At 33.8% G+C, this 15,809-nt stretch overlaps 1 protein-coding gene across 1 annotated transcript in view; it reads right to left on the minus strand.

The window, feature by feature from the left end:
* Nucleotides 1-14,383, minus strand: part of ADA (adenosine deaminase) — a 244,422-nt gene extending 230,039 nt beyond the window's left edge. The window contains exon 1 of the mRNA XM_053719921.1: nucleotides 14,302-14,383. Within this exon, the coding sequence (XP_053575896.1) occupies nucleotides 14,302-14,334 (33 nt within the window). The 5' untranslated portion in view covers nucleotides 14,335-14,383. The remainder of the gene's footprint in view (nucleotides 1-14,301) is intronic.
* Nucleotides 14,384-15,809: the final 1,426 nt, after the last annotated feature.

Here is a 15,809-nt window from a genome sequence, read left to right on the forward strand (position 1 = left end):
AAATTATTTTAAAATACCTACCAGCAATTTTTAAACATTTTTTTATGCAAACTATTTATAATTAATTAGCCCTTTTAGGATATGCACAGATCTCAACCTGTTTTATGTCCCATCAGGCGTCTTTCGCCTATCTTTTCTAGCATTTTAATAGTGGGTGTTCTCCTCATTAACATATCTAGTTGTGCTAAGTGCCCGATACATTATATCTTGTGCAGCAAACAATTGCTAGAAAAGAGGAAAAGCAGTAATTACAACAGGATTACTTTTAATTGTTCTTAATCATAAAATATTAATTTGCCTGTTTTATTAGGGTAAAATAATATCTCTGGATAGAACAAAAGGCTTCTTAGTAACCTCTCAGCAGAGAAACGGATGAGGTTGTTTTTCTTTTTATTTTGCTTTTATTTATTTTTAGTTTGTTTTAATTAAATTGTTAAAGAATGTTTTGAATGTGTTTTTGAAATGCCTTAACAGTGGAACTAATTGGTTGTGAGATAGATACAGCTCCATTGATTATAATGGAGCTGATTTTGCAACTCACAGCTGTGACAGGGAGCGCTTACAAATCTCTTTAAATTACGTTATTTTTGAGCAGAAATGTAGTGGCAAGTTTTTTTTCCTGTGAGATTTTAGCTTCACTAATACGTTTTATTGAATCTAGGCTATTTTCATGGTATCTCTACAAGAGACATCTTAACAGTAAATATCTTTCAAACATGTATTGCAATTTGTAAATGGAATAAATATTGTATAAACTACCTTTAGCCTGCTATTTGTGGTTAATGACAGCCTGTCATAAAATTCACCACAGGGTGCTGACTCTCTCTCTCTCTCTCTCTCTCTATATATATATATATATATATATATATATATATATATATATAACAATATATGCAACATCATCCCTTGTGATATTTACATTTTCATTTGGTCAGCTTAATTGAGGAAGCTTCAGTTTCAAGAACATCAGCGAATAATGTAAACCAAATAAACATAAAATCACTGTAGCAACAATATATACTGTAAGTGGTAGCATTTAAAGGGATGGTAAACTCTCCCCTTTTAAAAATCAGATCTGGAATGTAAGCACTATTTTAGATGGGGTTTTATTCATCATGTGCAATGAAGATGCGCTATAACTTAGTTATTAATATAGATATGAAATTCAAATACCCCACGTTACACCACCCACTTCAAAAGTCAATTTTCCTGTCAGCTAAATGATTGAATTACTCTCCAATCAATGCTCTAGCTACAACAAAAGTGCCATATGGGGAGAGTGCTGATTGGACAACAATTCAATCTGTTAGCTCACAGAAAATTTTACTTTTGAAGTGGGCGGAGGAGCATGCAGTATTTGAATTTCATATCTATATTAAAAAGCATGTTATACTGCATCTTCATTACAGCTAATGAATTAAACTTCATCTAAAATAGCGCTTACATTCCAGATCTGATTTTAAAAAGGGGAGAGTTTACCATCACTTTAATGTAGGACAAAGTTAAGGAACAGATTGTAAACTGATGTACTTATATATTCAAACAATACATTCAGTTGTATAGTAATGTTGAAGTGATTACAATAATTTAAATAATAAAAGCAATATTAGATTTGCTGCCTCCTTCTCATGAATTCTATTAAAGTGCCATAAAACAGGTTGAGATCTGTGCATATCCTAAAAGGGCTAATTTATTTAAAATAGTTTGCATAAAAAAATTGTTTCAAAATTGCTGGCAAGTATTTTAAAATAAATTTCACAGATAAGCTAAATTAATTACATAGCTAAGCTGCCTGGAGCAGCTAACTCCACCCCTCTTATCATTGTTTAGACACATGCATTGTATTTCAACTGAGTTCACAGCTTCTAGGCATGCTCCAGCAGATAATCCCTATTCTCTTTTGCATTCTACCAAAAGAACAATAAACATAGATACAGCCATAAAAGGAAATGTGTGGGGGGAGTTAGAGCTGTACAATTCAGAAACTAAAAAGAAAGGGTTAATGGCAAGGCACTGCAGTATAAATTTGCAGGTAAAGTAATTAAAGTACATATTATATTATTTTGTCTCTATCCCAACTTGTTTTATGCCCCTTTAAACGTACACAACGTATCATTGCTCGGTAGCCTTTGGCTACAGGTGTGATGTGTCTGTCTGAACCAGAAGCAACTTTAATGTGGTCAGAGTAAGAAAGGGTGATGGTGAAATGAATGAGAAAAAAATGATGAAGAGGGAGAGAAAAGTAAATTAAAAGTGAATAGAATAAAGCGGGATTAGGAGGGAAATGAATGTATGGTAAAAAAAAGCAAAGGAAAACAAAAAAGGGTGAAACAATATTACTATATAACTAGCACAAGACATAGGTAGGCATCCTTTTATCAAGTCACAAGTGCACAGGGTTTCCAGCTAGGGAAAGGGGCTCCTAGCATTTCACAAGCTGAAACAGACCCCCCCCCCTCCCATTCTTGCTCAACCAATCATGCAAGAGCAAGACTTGTCAATCATACTGAATGCATAGGTCTGGCATGATTAAACTTGACCACCTCAGTCTCAGAGGTTGTGGAGATGTTAGGGAGCAGCCTGCCCTGCAAGGGCTCCCAAGCTGCAGACGCAGTTTTATAAGTGAAGCCCATAAACTGAACCCAAATTCAGAGCTCACAATTTTTCTGCATTTTCTTGCATTGGCTTTATGTGGAAACTCTTCCCCGCTGTTCTTTCTTCTCTTATTTATATCATGGTTTTATTCATTGAAACCTGTGACTGTCCAAACCATGTCCATAAATGAACAAACCACACTCAAGAATTCCCAGAATCCATGCCATAACCCCCAAATCCCTCTTTTACTATGTGTTTTCATACTGCAAAGGGGTTAAACATAGACAAAGTCACACTCCTGCAACATCCTCTCCAGGTATGTACACCTGTTCTTAATTGGCTAAAAAGAGATATCCTTATTTGGAATGGCTCAAGCGTGCAGCAGGTGTGTAAATTTGTCAGTATATTTACCATTGTCTATATATTAGATGTCAAAAATGTATGTTAACTCCAAAGTTTAATGTTTTAATCAACTAGAGAAAAAATATATAATTCCTTACTGAAAGGTTACTTTGAGTGAATTTTAAAACTGAAAGGGACAATAAAGTGAAAATTAAACTTAAAAGGACACGAAATCCAAAACTTTTTTTCATGATTCAGATAGAGAATACAATTTTAATTAACATTCCAATTTATTTCTATTAGGCAGCTTAGCTATGTAATTAATTTTGACTATTTTTGAAAATTATTTTAAAATACCTACCAGCAATTTTTAAACATTTTTTTATGCAAACTATTTATAATTAATTAGCCCTTTTAGGATATGCACAGATCTCAACCTGTTTTATGTCCCATCAGGCGTCTTTCGCCTATCTTTTCTAGCATTTTAATAGTGGGTGTTCTCCTCATTAACATATCTAGTTGTGCTAAGTGCCCGATACATTATATCTTGTGCAGCAAACAATTGCTAGAAAAGAGGAAAAGCAGTAATTACAACAGGATTACTTTTAATTGTTCTTAATCATAAAATATTAATTTGCCTGTTTTATTAGGGTAAAATAATATCTCTGGATAGAACAAAAGGCTTCTTAGTAACCTCTCAGCAGAGAAACGGATGAGGTTGTTTTTCTTTTTATTTTGCTTTATTTATTTTTAGTTTGTTTTAATTAAATTGTTAAAGAATGTTTTGAATGTGTTTTTGAAATGCCTTAACAGTGGAACTAATTGGTTGTGAGATAGATACAGCTCCATTGATTATAATGGAGCTGATTTTGCAACTCACAGCTGTGACAGGGAGCGCTTACAAATCTCTTTAAATTACGTTATTTTTGAGCAGAAATGTAGTGGCAAGTTTTTTTTCCTGTGAGATTTTAGCTTCACTAATACGTTTTATTGAATCTAGGCTATTTTCATGGTATCTCTACAAGAGACATCTTAACAGTAAATATCTTTCAAACATGTATTGCAATTTGTAAATGGAATAAATATTGTATAAACTACCTTTAGCCTGCTATTTGTGGTTAATGACAGCCTGTCATAAAATTCACCACAGGGTGCTGACTCTCTCTCTCTCTCTCTCTCTCTCTCTCTCTCTCTCTCTCTCTCTATATATATATATATATATATATATATATATATATATATATATATATATATATAACAATATATGCAACATCATCCCTTGTGATATTTACATTTTCATTTGGTCAGCTTAATTGAGGAAGCTTCAGTTTCAAGAACATCAGCGAATAATGTAAACCAAATAAACATAAAATCACTGTAGCAACAATATATACTGTAAGTGGTAGCATTTAAAGGGATGGTAAACTCTCCCCTTTTAAAAATCAGATCTGGAATGTAAGCACTATTTTAGATGGGGTTTTATTCATCATGTGCAATGAAGATGCGCTATAACTTAGTTATTAATATAGATATGAAATTCAAATACCCCACGTTACACCACCCACTTCAAAAGTCAATTTTCCTGTCAGCTAAATGATTGAATTACTCTCTAATCAATGCTCTAGCTACAACAAAAGTGCCATATGGGGAGAGTGCTGATTGGACAACAATTCAATCTGTTAGCTCACAGAAAATTTTACTTTTGAAGTGGGCGGAGGAGCATGCAGTATTTGAATTTCATATCTATATTAAAAAGCATGTTATACTGCATCTTCATTACAGCTAATGAATTAAACTTCATCTAAAATAGCGCTTACATTCCAGATCTGATTTTAAAAAGGGGAGAGTTTACCATCACTTTAATGTAGGACAAAGTTAAGGAACAGATTGTAAACTGATGTACTTATATATTCAAACAATACATTCAGTTGTATAGTAATGTTGAAGTGATTACAATAATTTAAATAATAAAAGCAATATTAGATTTGCTGCCTCCTTCTCATGAATTCTATTAAAGTGCCATAAAACAGGTTGAGATCTGTGCATATCCTAAAAGGGCTAATTTATTTAAAATAGTTTGCATAAAAAAATTGTTTCAAAATTGCTGGCAAGTATTTTAAAATAAATTTCACAGATAAGCTAAATTAATTACATAGCTAAGCTGCCTGGAGCAGCTAACTCCACCCCTCTTATCATTGTTTAGACACATGCATTGTATTTCAACTGAGTTCACAGCTTCTAGGCATGCTCCAGCAGATAATCCCTATTCTCTTTTGCATTCTACCAAAAGAACAATAAACATAGATACAGCCATAAAAGGAAATGTGTGGGGGGAGTTAGAGCTGTACAATTCAGAAACTAAAAAGAAAGGGTTAATGGCAAGGCACTGCAGTATAAATTTGCAGGTAAAGTAATTAAAGTACATATTATATTATTTTGTCTCTATCCCAACTTGTTTTATGCCCCTTTAAACGTACACAACGTATCATTGCTCGGTAGCCTTTGGCTACAGGTGTGATGTGTCTGTCTGAACCAGAAGCAACTTTAATGTGGTCAGAGTAAGAAAGGGTGATGGTGAAATGAATGAGAAAAAAATGATGAAGAGGGAGAGAAAAGTAAATTAAAAGTGAATAGAATAAAGCGGGATTAGGAGGGAAATGAATGTATGGTAAAAAAAAGCAAAGGAAAACAAAAAAGGGTGAAACAATATTACTATATAACTAGCACAAGACATAGGTAGGCATCCTTTTATCAAGTCACAAGTGCACAGGGTTTCCAGCTAGGGAAAGGGGCTCCTAGCATTTCACAAGCTGAAACAGACCCCCCCCCCCCTCCCATTCTTGCTCAACCAATCATGCAAGAGCAAGACTTGTCAATCATACTGAATGCATAGGTCTGGCATGATTAAACTTGACCACCTCAGTCTCAGAGGTTGTGGAGATGTTAGGGAGCAGCCTGCCCTGCAAGGGCTCCCAAGCTGCAGACGCAGTTTTATAAGTGAAGCCCATAAACTGAACCCAAATTCAGAGCTCACAATTTTTCTGCATTTTCTCGCATTGGCTTTATGTGGAAACTCTTCCCCGCTGTTCTTTCTTCTCTTATTTATATCATGGTTTTATTCATTGAAACCTGTGACTGTCCAAACCATGTCCATAAATGAACAAACCACACTCAAGAATTCCCAGAATCCATGCCATAACCCCCAAATCCCTCTTTTACTATGTGTTTTCATACTGCAAAGGGGTTAAACATAGACAAAGTCACACTCCTGCAACATCCTCTCCAGGTATGTACACCTGTTCTTAATTGGCTAAAAAGAGATATCCTTATTTGGAATGGCTCAAGCGTGCAGCAGGTGTGTAAATTTGTCAGTATATTTACCATTGTCTATATATTAGATGTCAAAAATGTATGTTAACTCCAAAGTTTAATGTTTTAATCAACTAGAGAAAAAATATATAATTCCTTACTGAAAGGTTACTTTGAGTGAATTTTAAAACTGAAAGGGACAATAAAGTGAAAATTAAACTTAAAAGGACACGAAATCCAAAACTTTTTTTCATGATTCAGATAGAGAATACAATTTTAATTAACATTCCAATTTATTTCTATTATCTAATTTGCTTCATTCTTTAGATATCCTTTGCTGAAGAAATAGCAATGCACATGGGTGAGTCAATCACACAAGGCATCTATGTGAAGCAACCAATCAGCAGCTACTGAGTCTATTTAGATATGCTTTTTAACAAAGGATATAAAGAGAATAGGGCAAATTAGATACTAGAAGTAAATTGGAAAGTTGTTTAAAATTGCAAGTTCGTTCTAAATCATAAAAGAAAGAAATTGTCCTTTTAATTGAATTGAACAGAACATGACATTTTAAACAATTTTCCAGTTTACTTTTATTATCAATTTTACTTGGTTCTCTTGGTATCATTTTAGTAATCCTAGATAAGGTCAGGAGCATTAAAGGGACAGGAAACTCCAACATTTTCTTTCATGATTTGGATAGAACATACAATTTTAAACAGCTTTCCAATTTACATCAAAAATTTACTCCAAAATTTTCTTTCATGATTTGGATAGAACATACAATTTTAAACAGCTTTCCAATTTACATCAAAATTTGCTTAAAGGGATATGAAATCCAAATTTTTTCTTTCATGATTCAGATACAGCATGCAAATCTTCTTCGTTCTCTTGGAATCTTTATTTGAAAAGGCAGGAATGTAAGCTTATGAGCCGGACCATTTTTTGGTTCAGAACCCTGGGTAACGTTTGCTGATTGATGGCTACATTTAGCATGCTCTATCTGAATCATGGAATTAAAAAAAATGGGTTTCATATCCCTTTAATTCTCTTGTTATCCTTTGCTGAAGGAACAGCATTGCGCTAGAAGAACACATCTAGTCAGCCAATCACAAGAGACAAATGTGTACAGGCCCCAATCAGCAGCTAGCTCCCACTAGTGTAGGATATGTTCGTATTCTTTTTCAACAAGAGATGCCAAGAGACTGAAGCACATTTGAAAATAGAAGTGAGTTTAAAAGTGTCTTAAAATGACACGCTCTATCTGAATCATGCAAGTTTAATTTTGACTTTCCTATCCCTTTAACATGTCTTTAGCCATCTGGCAGCAGTGTTGGCAACAATGTTTATTGCAATGTTGTACATAGTTGAGAACACAGCTGCCATAGCATGCTAAAGACACGTGCACACTCATAAGCTCCTATCAGCCTACCTAGCTTTACTCTTCAAGAAAGGACACCAAAAGAACAAAGCTAAATTTATACTAGAAGTAAATTGCATGCTCTATCTGACTCACAAATATTTTAATTTCCCTTTACTGTCTCTTAAACTCTGCACTATACAAATAAATTCATTAAAGACAGCAGCTCTGTGTCACCTGCATGAAAACACCACTAAAAAAAAAGATACCTTTCTATCATGAGATCTTCATTAAACCACATGACAAGAATGTGCTTGGAGAAAGCTGTTTAATTTTTCTTTCATGATTTAGGTAGAACATACAACTTCTATTATCAAATTTGCTTCATTCTCTTGGTATCATATGTTGAAGGAGCAGAAATGCACTACTGGTTGCTAACTGAACACATGGAGTGAGCCAATAACAATCTATATCTATCTATCTATCTATCTATCTATATATATATATATGCAGCCACCAATCTCCTGAGCTTACCTAGATAAACCCATCAAGAAAGGATAACAAGAGAAGGAAGCTAATTAAATAATAGAAGAAAATTGGAAAGTTGTTTACAATTGTATGCTCCGTCTAAATTATGAATGTCTATTTATGACTTTGCTGTATTTATGTTGTGTTTGGTTGTATGTTGTGGTGTATGTTGTGTTTGGTTGCACTCTCAGAATCTCGTTTACTTTCAACTTGCATGCAAAAACCCAATATCACTTGCACGCAAACATTAGCACGCGCCTCGCCACTGGTGATCTAGCCCTTAATGTGCATGTGCTGAAAAGTCATAACAGATGTGAAAGTTAGCATCGGCTGGGTGCCCATGTCAATCTCTGGAATCCAAATAGTGCACATGATGACAATGTTGACAAAACATCTAAAGCTGCCTTTTTTTTTATTTAGTTTTTTTGTTTTATATATTTACATTGCAAAGTGTCATGAAGGAGCATACTGGAGTTGTTTAGCCCCTGTATACATTTACATAACTTTTTTTTTTTGGCTGTCAATCTCCAAGATGCTTAGATTACATGTGCAACATTTTTAATAACAGTGAACCAATCACACAGTTAGATCCCGGAAAATATTCACAAATAAAATATGATCATTTACTATTCACTCCTGGCAGTTATCAGCATATTAATTACAGTTTTGTTTTATTATTTTCTAGCTCTGGTGCATATTGGCAAAAAGCCTGTGTCAACGTCTGTTAGACTTTCATGTATTTACCAAATCTGAACATAGGAAATTACGTTCCAGAGTTTTTGTTGGGTTAAACTGATTGTAAAGTTTAATGTATTAAATCCCAGTATCTAAAAATACTCTAAAAAAAAGGAGCACTTTAATTCATGAAATTTTACAATTACGCTTTTTTATAACATATTAACATCCTCCGCCCGCATCTTCTTCTGTATTTTGCATATGGATAACAAATCAAGCTTCCTCCAATCGTTGCGTGCCCCACAAGCTTGATGCCAATGGGGGTACGCAAAGATTGGAGGAAGCCGGATTTGTCATTGATCTGAAAAGTCCAGAAGAAGATGAGGGCGGAGGATCAACGGTCTGTTTACAGTAACGAAAAGATAGGTTTTTTTGTTTTTTTTAAAAGCATCATTGTAAAGTTTAATGAATTAAAGTGCCTCTGTTTTGTTAGTATTTATAGATACTGGGCTTTAGTTGGTTAAACTTTACAATCACTTTAAATGATTCAAACTAAAGTGTTTTGACTAGCTAGCAGCATCAGTGGTAAGAATGCCAAAAAGTAGTCAAGTTCAGAATGATGATTTTGCACAGCATTTTCTCTCTGGATTAGAGCCCACGGTTCCAAATCTCTTGTGCTTTTTTTTATTTACTAAACAGAGCTTGTGAATGTTCTAGCATTGACCCTCTAGAGAACAAATTCATTTTGAGACTGTGGTGTAAACTTCTCTAAAACTCTAGCCCTGCCAAAATGTTGGTATTGTCTACAGTATTGTATTGCTAGAACTCGGTTTAAAGGGGCATAAACCCATTTTTTTCCTTTCATGATTCAGATGGAGAATACAATTTTAAACCACTAACCATTTTACTTCTGTTATCAAATGTGCTTCATTCTCTTGGTATCTTTTGTTAAAGGAGCAGGAATGCACTACTAGGAGCTAGCTGAACATCTGGTATGCTAATTACAAGGGCAAATATGTGCAGCCACCAATCAACAGAAAGCTCCCAGTAGTGCATTCCTAATCCTGAGCCTACCTAGGTATGCATTTCAATAAATGGTACCAAGAGATTTAAGCAAATTAGATAATTGAAATAGATAATAATCTAGATGATAATAGATTGAAAAGTTGTTTATAATTGCATGCTCTGCCTATATCACGAAAGACACATTTAGGGTTTCAAGTCCCTTTAAAGGGACAGTAAAGTCATAATTAGAGTTATAGACATTCATGATTCAGACATAACATACAATTTTAAACAACTTTCCAATTTACTTCTTTAATTTGCTTACTTTGTTGAAAGGTTTATCTAGGTAAGCCCGGGAGCAGCAAAGAAACTACGTTCTAGCTGCTGACTGTTCAGTTAGAAATCAGTAGTGCATTGCAGCCCCTTCAACAAATGATAACAAGATAATGAAGCAAATTTGATAATAGAAGTAAATTGGAAAGGTGTTTAAAATTGTTCTACTTTAATCATGAAAGAAAATTGTGGGTTTCATGTCCCTTTAAGTAAGCCTAACCTCACAAAATAAAGAAAAAACCTAACATTTACTGTAAAATGATATGGATCTAGGTCATGATGATGTTTGAACATAACAAAAACAAGTTATAATTTAAATTTTATAAATATAATTGTTTACTGCACCTACTAAAATAACATTATTTATTTATTTTTATAATGTACATGTTTAAATATTGCTTCTTTTAACTAGTTTATTGGTGAATAAAAAAATAAGATGTGTAAATTGTATTTTTTTTTTAAGGCTGGAGCTATCCAGCTTTTGTTCAATTCATTTGTTTGTGCTAAATCTACAAAATAGTAGAGATTATAGCCTCATACATACCTAGATTACGAGTGGCGTGCTAACTCTAGCACATGAGCAATTTTGTGGGGTTTTTTTTTCATATTTTTGCGCATAACATGCGGCGGGTTAATGCAACTTAAGAGCTCGTGTAAAGGGTAGGAGAAACAAAAAAGTTACATAAAACACTACATAAATACATGCAATAGTACAGTTATATAAACACTGTCTGATAAAAAGTATTTTTAAAAAGTATTAAAAAAGTTATAAGGACTCAAAGATAGATGGTATAAGGTGTTTGGAAAAAAATGCATGCTGGGCTTTAACATATATATGCATACATAGACAACTCTAAATATGTGTATGTATGTATATATATATATATATATATATATATAATTTGTATAGATGTGTGTACATATGTATTTAAAGAGACAGTAAAGTCCAAATTAAACTCTCATGATTTAGATAGGGCATGTCATTTTAAACATCTTTCCAATTTACTTTTATAATAAAATGTGCTTTGTTCTCTTGGTATTCTTAGTTGAAAGCTAAACCTAAGTAGGCTCATATGCTAATTTCTGAATGCATTTGACAGTTCTTCACAGCTATAGGGCGTTAGTTCATGTGTACCATATAGATAACATTGTGCTCACGCCCATGGGGTTATTTAAGAGTCAGCATTAATTGCCTGAATGCAAATCTGTCAAAAGATCTGAGATAAGAGGGGCAGTCTGCAGAGGCTTAGATACAAGGTAATCACAGAGGTAAAAAGTATATTAATATAACAGTGCTGGTCATGCAAAACATGGAATGGATAATAAATCTTTATCTTATTATCTTTTAAAACAATAATAATTTTGGTGTTTACTGTCCCTTTAAGTATTAAAGTTTTTTACTGTATAAGTACTGTAAATATTTCACATTCCAATTTTCTTCCCTTACAGGATAATAAAATATTTATATATATACTTATATCTGTATATCTATTCCTATAGATATATTGGTATAAATATGTATTTTACATGAAAAGTATCAGAAATATTTAGAAATATAGATTTATTAATATCAAGTACATTCATTTATATGTGAAGAACATAGGAATGTAAAATATGCGTAACACACATCTGGGTTCGCAATTTAGGACTAACGCTGTTGGGTTAGCGCACATGAAGAATTGCTATTTTCAATGAGTGCTACTGAAATATTAAATATAAACTATTAAAAAATATTAATAAAAAGGATTATACTACTTTAAAATATTCTAAATAATTTATAGAATATATATATATATACATATATATAAATATATATATATATATATATATACAGTATGTATAATAATTTATAGAATATATATATACATATATATAAATATATATATATATATACAGTATGTATAATAATTTATAGAATATATATACATATATATAAATATATATATATACAGTATGTATAATTATTTAAAATAATTTTGATTAATATTTTTTAATAGTTTATATTTAGTATTTCAATAACGTGCATTGAAGATAGCAATTCTTCATGTGCGCTAACCCAACCACATTAGTCCTAAGTTGTGAACCCTGATGCATGTAGAAAATAATGTACTTTTTATTATTACATATAATTTCTATATATGATAATGTTCATGTAAAATACCTATAAATTATTTTTTATCATTTATTTGGTACAGTGATAGGGGTATACAATAACAAGGATTTGTGATAAAATACAAAACTAAACAAATCTAGTACAGGAGGAAGAGGGCCCTGCTCCGGGGGGCTCACAGTCTGCAGGTTTAGGGTGCAGAGACATAAGGTTGGGGTAGCTTGTCACATCGGTTGTGGTTGCAGCAGTGAGTCAGGCAGTTCATGTATTAGTTTGGTTAGGCTGAGGAGGAGCGATGGTAAGCCTCTCTGAATAGGTATACGGGTATACAGTATGTATACAAAGAAATATATAGAAATATGTATTTACAATAAAAAGTACATTGCTATGTATATGAAGAACATAGGAATGTTACATTTTCATAATTCATGTTGGGTATAGTACATCTGAATAAACATGATCGGATTAGCGAGCGAGTTTGGGTGTTTTTTTTCAGATTGAGTGCTCCAGTGAAGCTTATAGTGGAATACGTTAATGCGATCATGACTTCATGAAGTCTATCTTTTTACGCATGTCGGGTTTCACTCACTTGCAATCTTTATACTTTAAACTTTTAATAGGAGCACAACCCAACACATGCAAAGTTAACACGCGAGCAGGAGTGCACAATAGAGATCGTAATACATACCTATATGGGTGTGAGAGTGATGTCCTGATATTAACTTGTGATTTAACTGATTTAAAGGGACATGAAACCCAACATTTTTCTTTCATGGTTCACATAGAGAATACAATTTTAAACAACTTGCTAATTTACTTCTATTACTTAATTTGCTTTCTTCTTTTGTTATCCTTTGCTGAAAGGTTTATCTAGGTAAGCTCAGGAGCAGCAGAGAACCTAGGTTCTAGCTGTTCATTGGTGGCAGCATATATATATATCGATTGTCATTGGCTCACCGATGTGTTCAGTTAGAACCCAGTAGTGCAATGCTGCTCCTTCAACAAATGATAACAAGATGATCAAACAAATTAGATAATAGGAGTAAATTAGAAAGTTGTTTAAAATTGTATTCTCTATCTGAATCATGAAATCATTTTTTGGGTTTCATGTCCCTTTAACTACACCTTTACAAAAGTGTTTCTATGTTAGGGAAAAACAAGAAATATTTTGAACTGTTAGCAAGTCTTTTCCCTTACAATTATCACCTATACACTCTTTATACATTTCTCTCAAAAATGAATTAGGACATAAAACGTGAGGTTTATATTTTGTTGCAGAAACATTTGGCAAGTACACACGCTTGCAAAAACATTTTTTTCAAAGAGAGAATTTATGCCATTAACAAAATCAATATTCTGCTAATAGCAGCACTTCATTGCTTTAGCCCAGCCTTTAAAGACATGGGCATGATATCTGAATAGTAATTCAAGTTATACGAATAGCAAGAATTCTAAGCAATATCAGATACAGTAAATGCAATTTACAGTGTGATCTTGCACGTGTTACAAAAACACACAGAGGTAAGGGGAAATACAAATGAACTTGTACTCATGACATTAGTACTAGAAATAATAATGAGCTTAATATTATCATACTAAGTTGAAACCTTGTCAGGCACTATAAATTATAATTAATCAGCTGTTTACAGAAGTCCATTAAATGAAATGAAACAGGTGCACTAACTTATTATTGTCTATAATCATTTAACTAAAACTAAAACAAAAGGGTTTGCAGCCCTACTGTAGCAATGTAAAGGCAGCTGTGCAGGAATAAACCCACTGCCCTGCTTGCTTCAGTATTTTAATTTCCTGAAATTCTGTATTATTTCACCACAATGACATCTGCAACTGTAATCTATAACAAAAATGCAACTGCCCACAGGCACCAGCACAATTCCTTTATTATTAATGCTCATTTGATCACATTGATATAGAATCTTTGTCCCATGCAGAACAGCTCTTTGCTACTGCAGCTCTGTGGATTACATTATATTCTATGTATTTTAGTTGAATTATGCATACATAAGTAAATGATAGGTGTTACCTTTGGTTTGTTAAAAGCAGCTTTGTTTTCCATTTTGCAAGTTGAGGCTTTATTTCTTTGCCTTGTGCTGGTTGACAGATTGTGAGCTTACTATAGCCAGCTCTGTCTGTAGTTCACCCTGCCCTAGCAGAATAAGCCCAGCCTCCTGGTGCAGACACTCCTCTGAATCCTGACAACATTATATCACGCATGTTCAAGCAAGCACAGCACATCCTGAGATAATAGGATCAACTTAAACTGAGAGCAATAACCTGAGAAAAAAGAACGATATTTATGGAGGGATATATTACTATCTCAGTTTAGCTGATTATTAAACTTGCAAAGAAATTGTGAAAAGTATGCAGAAAAAAAAAAACGTTTATGGGGACATGTTTACCAAGAAAAAATATGCTATCAGCAGTAAGAATTGTCATTACTCAAGCAGCTATAGAATAGAACTCATGGAATAACCCCCTAAATGTTCTAAAACAAAACATTTACTGTTTAAATATGTAGCTATTCTGGGACAAATCCTTACATAATGTGGTACTTTTAATCTGTAAACTTTGCTGAGGTAAGTGTACGAGTGAAATCTAATGTTTGCCTATTCATCGTTGTTTACTACTGAATCTATAGATTTCTGCCTAGTCTGGGAGCAGGAGCTGCAGTCAGTTTCATAACTCTATTCATATGTAATAGGACAGTTTATTAGGCTGTGACACAAACGGTTTTATAACTGCTTAGAAAGAAAATATACAAAGGCAATTTGCTCTTTTATTTGTGTCAGAATAGTATAGACATTTAGCAGAACTAGTAGGTATGGTTATCAGATTATGTGGCACACTATTTGGAGGAGTCTATTTCTAGGTATCTAAGAATAAGCATGTTCACACTATGGGCCCCATCCGATATGTAGCATCGCCCGCAAAAGCCGACTTTTGCGTGGGTTTGGTATCCTATATACAGCGCCGCATATAAATGCGGCACGTATATTTCACCCGTCGGACGTAGTTTTTTCCCCCCATAGACTAACATATAAAACCCGTGCAATTTGGTATCCAATATCCAGCGCAAGGCCTTACGTGGCGAAAATGGAGAAAACTTACTCCATTTTCACCTCGCCATAAAATGCAGCCGTAGCAGGCCTTGCGCTGAGTATGGGAGCACCGTGACTCCCTAAAATGCCTGGAAAAAAAACCTAACACCTAACGCATGCGCAATGTCTATCTACCTGTCAACCGCAATACCTAATAAAGTGTATTAACCCCTAAACCGCCGCTCCCGGAGCCCATCGCCACCTACATTATATGTATTAACCCCTAAACCGCCGCTCCCAGACCCCGTCGTACCTAAATAAAGTTTTTAACCCCTAAACCGCCGCTCCCGGACCCCGCCGCCACCTACATTAAATTTATTAACCCCCTAATCTGACCCCCTACACCGCCGCCACCTACATTAAATGTATTACCCCCTAAACCTAAGTCTAACCCTAACACCCCCTAGCTTAATTATTATTTAAATAAATCTAA

This window comes from Bombina bombina, chromosome 1, assembly GCF_027579735.1.
Source record: "Bombina bombina isolate aBomBom1 chromosome 1, aBomBom1.pri, whole genome shotgun sequence".
Classification (NCBI taxonomy): Eukaryota; Metazoa; Chordata; class Amphibia; order Anura; family Bombinatoridae; genus Bombina; species Bombina bombina.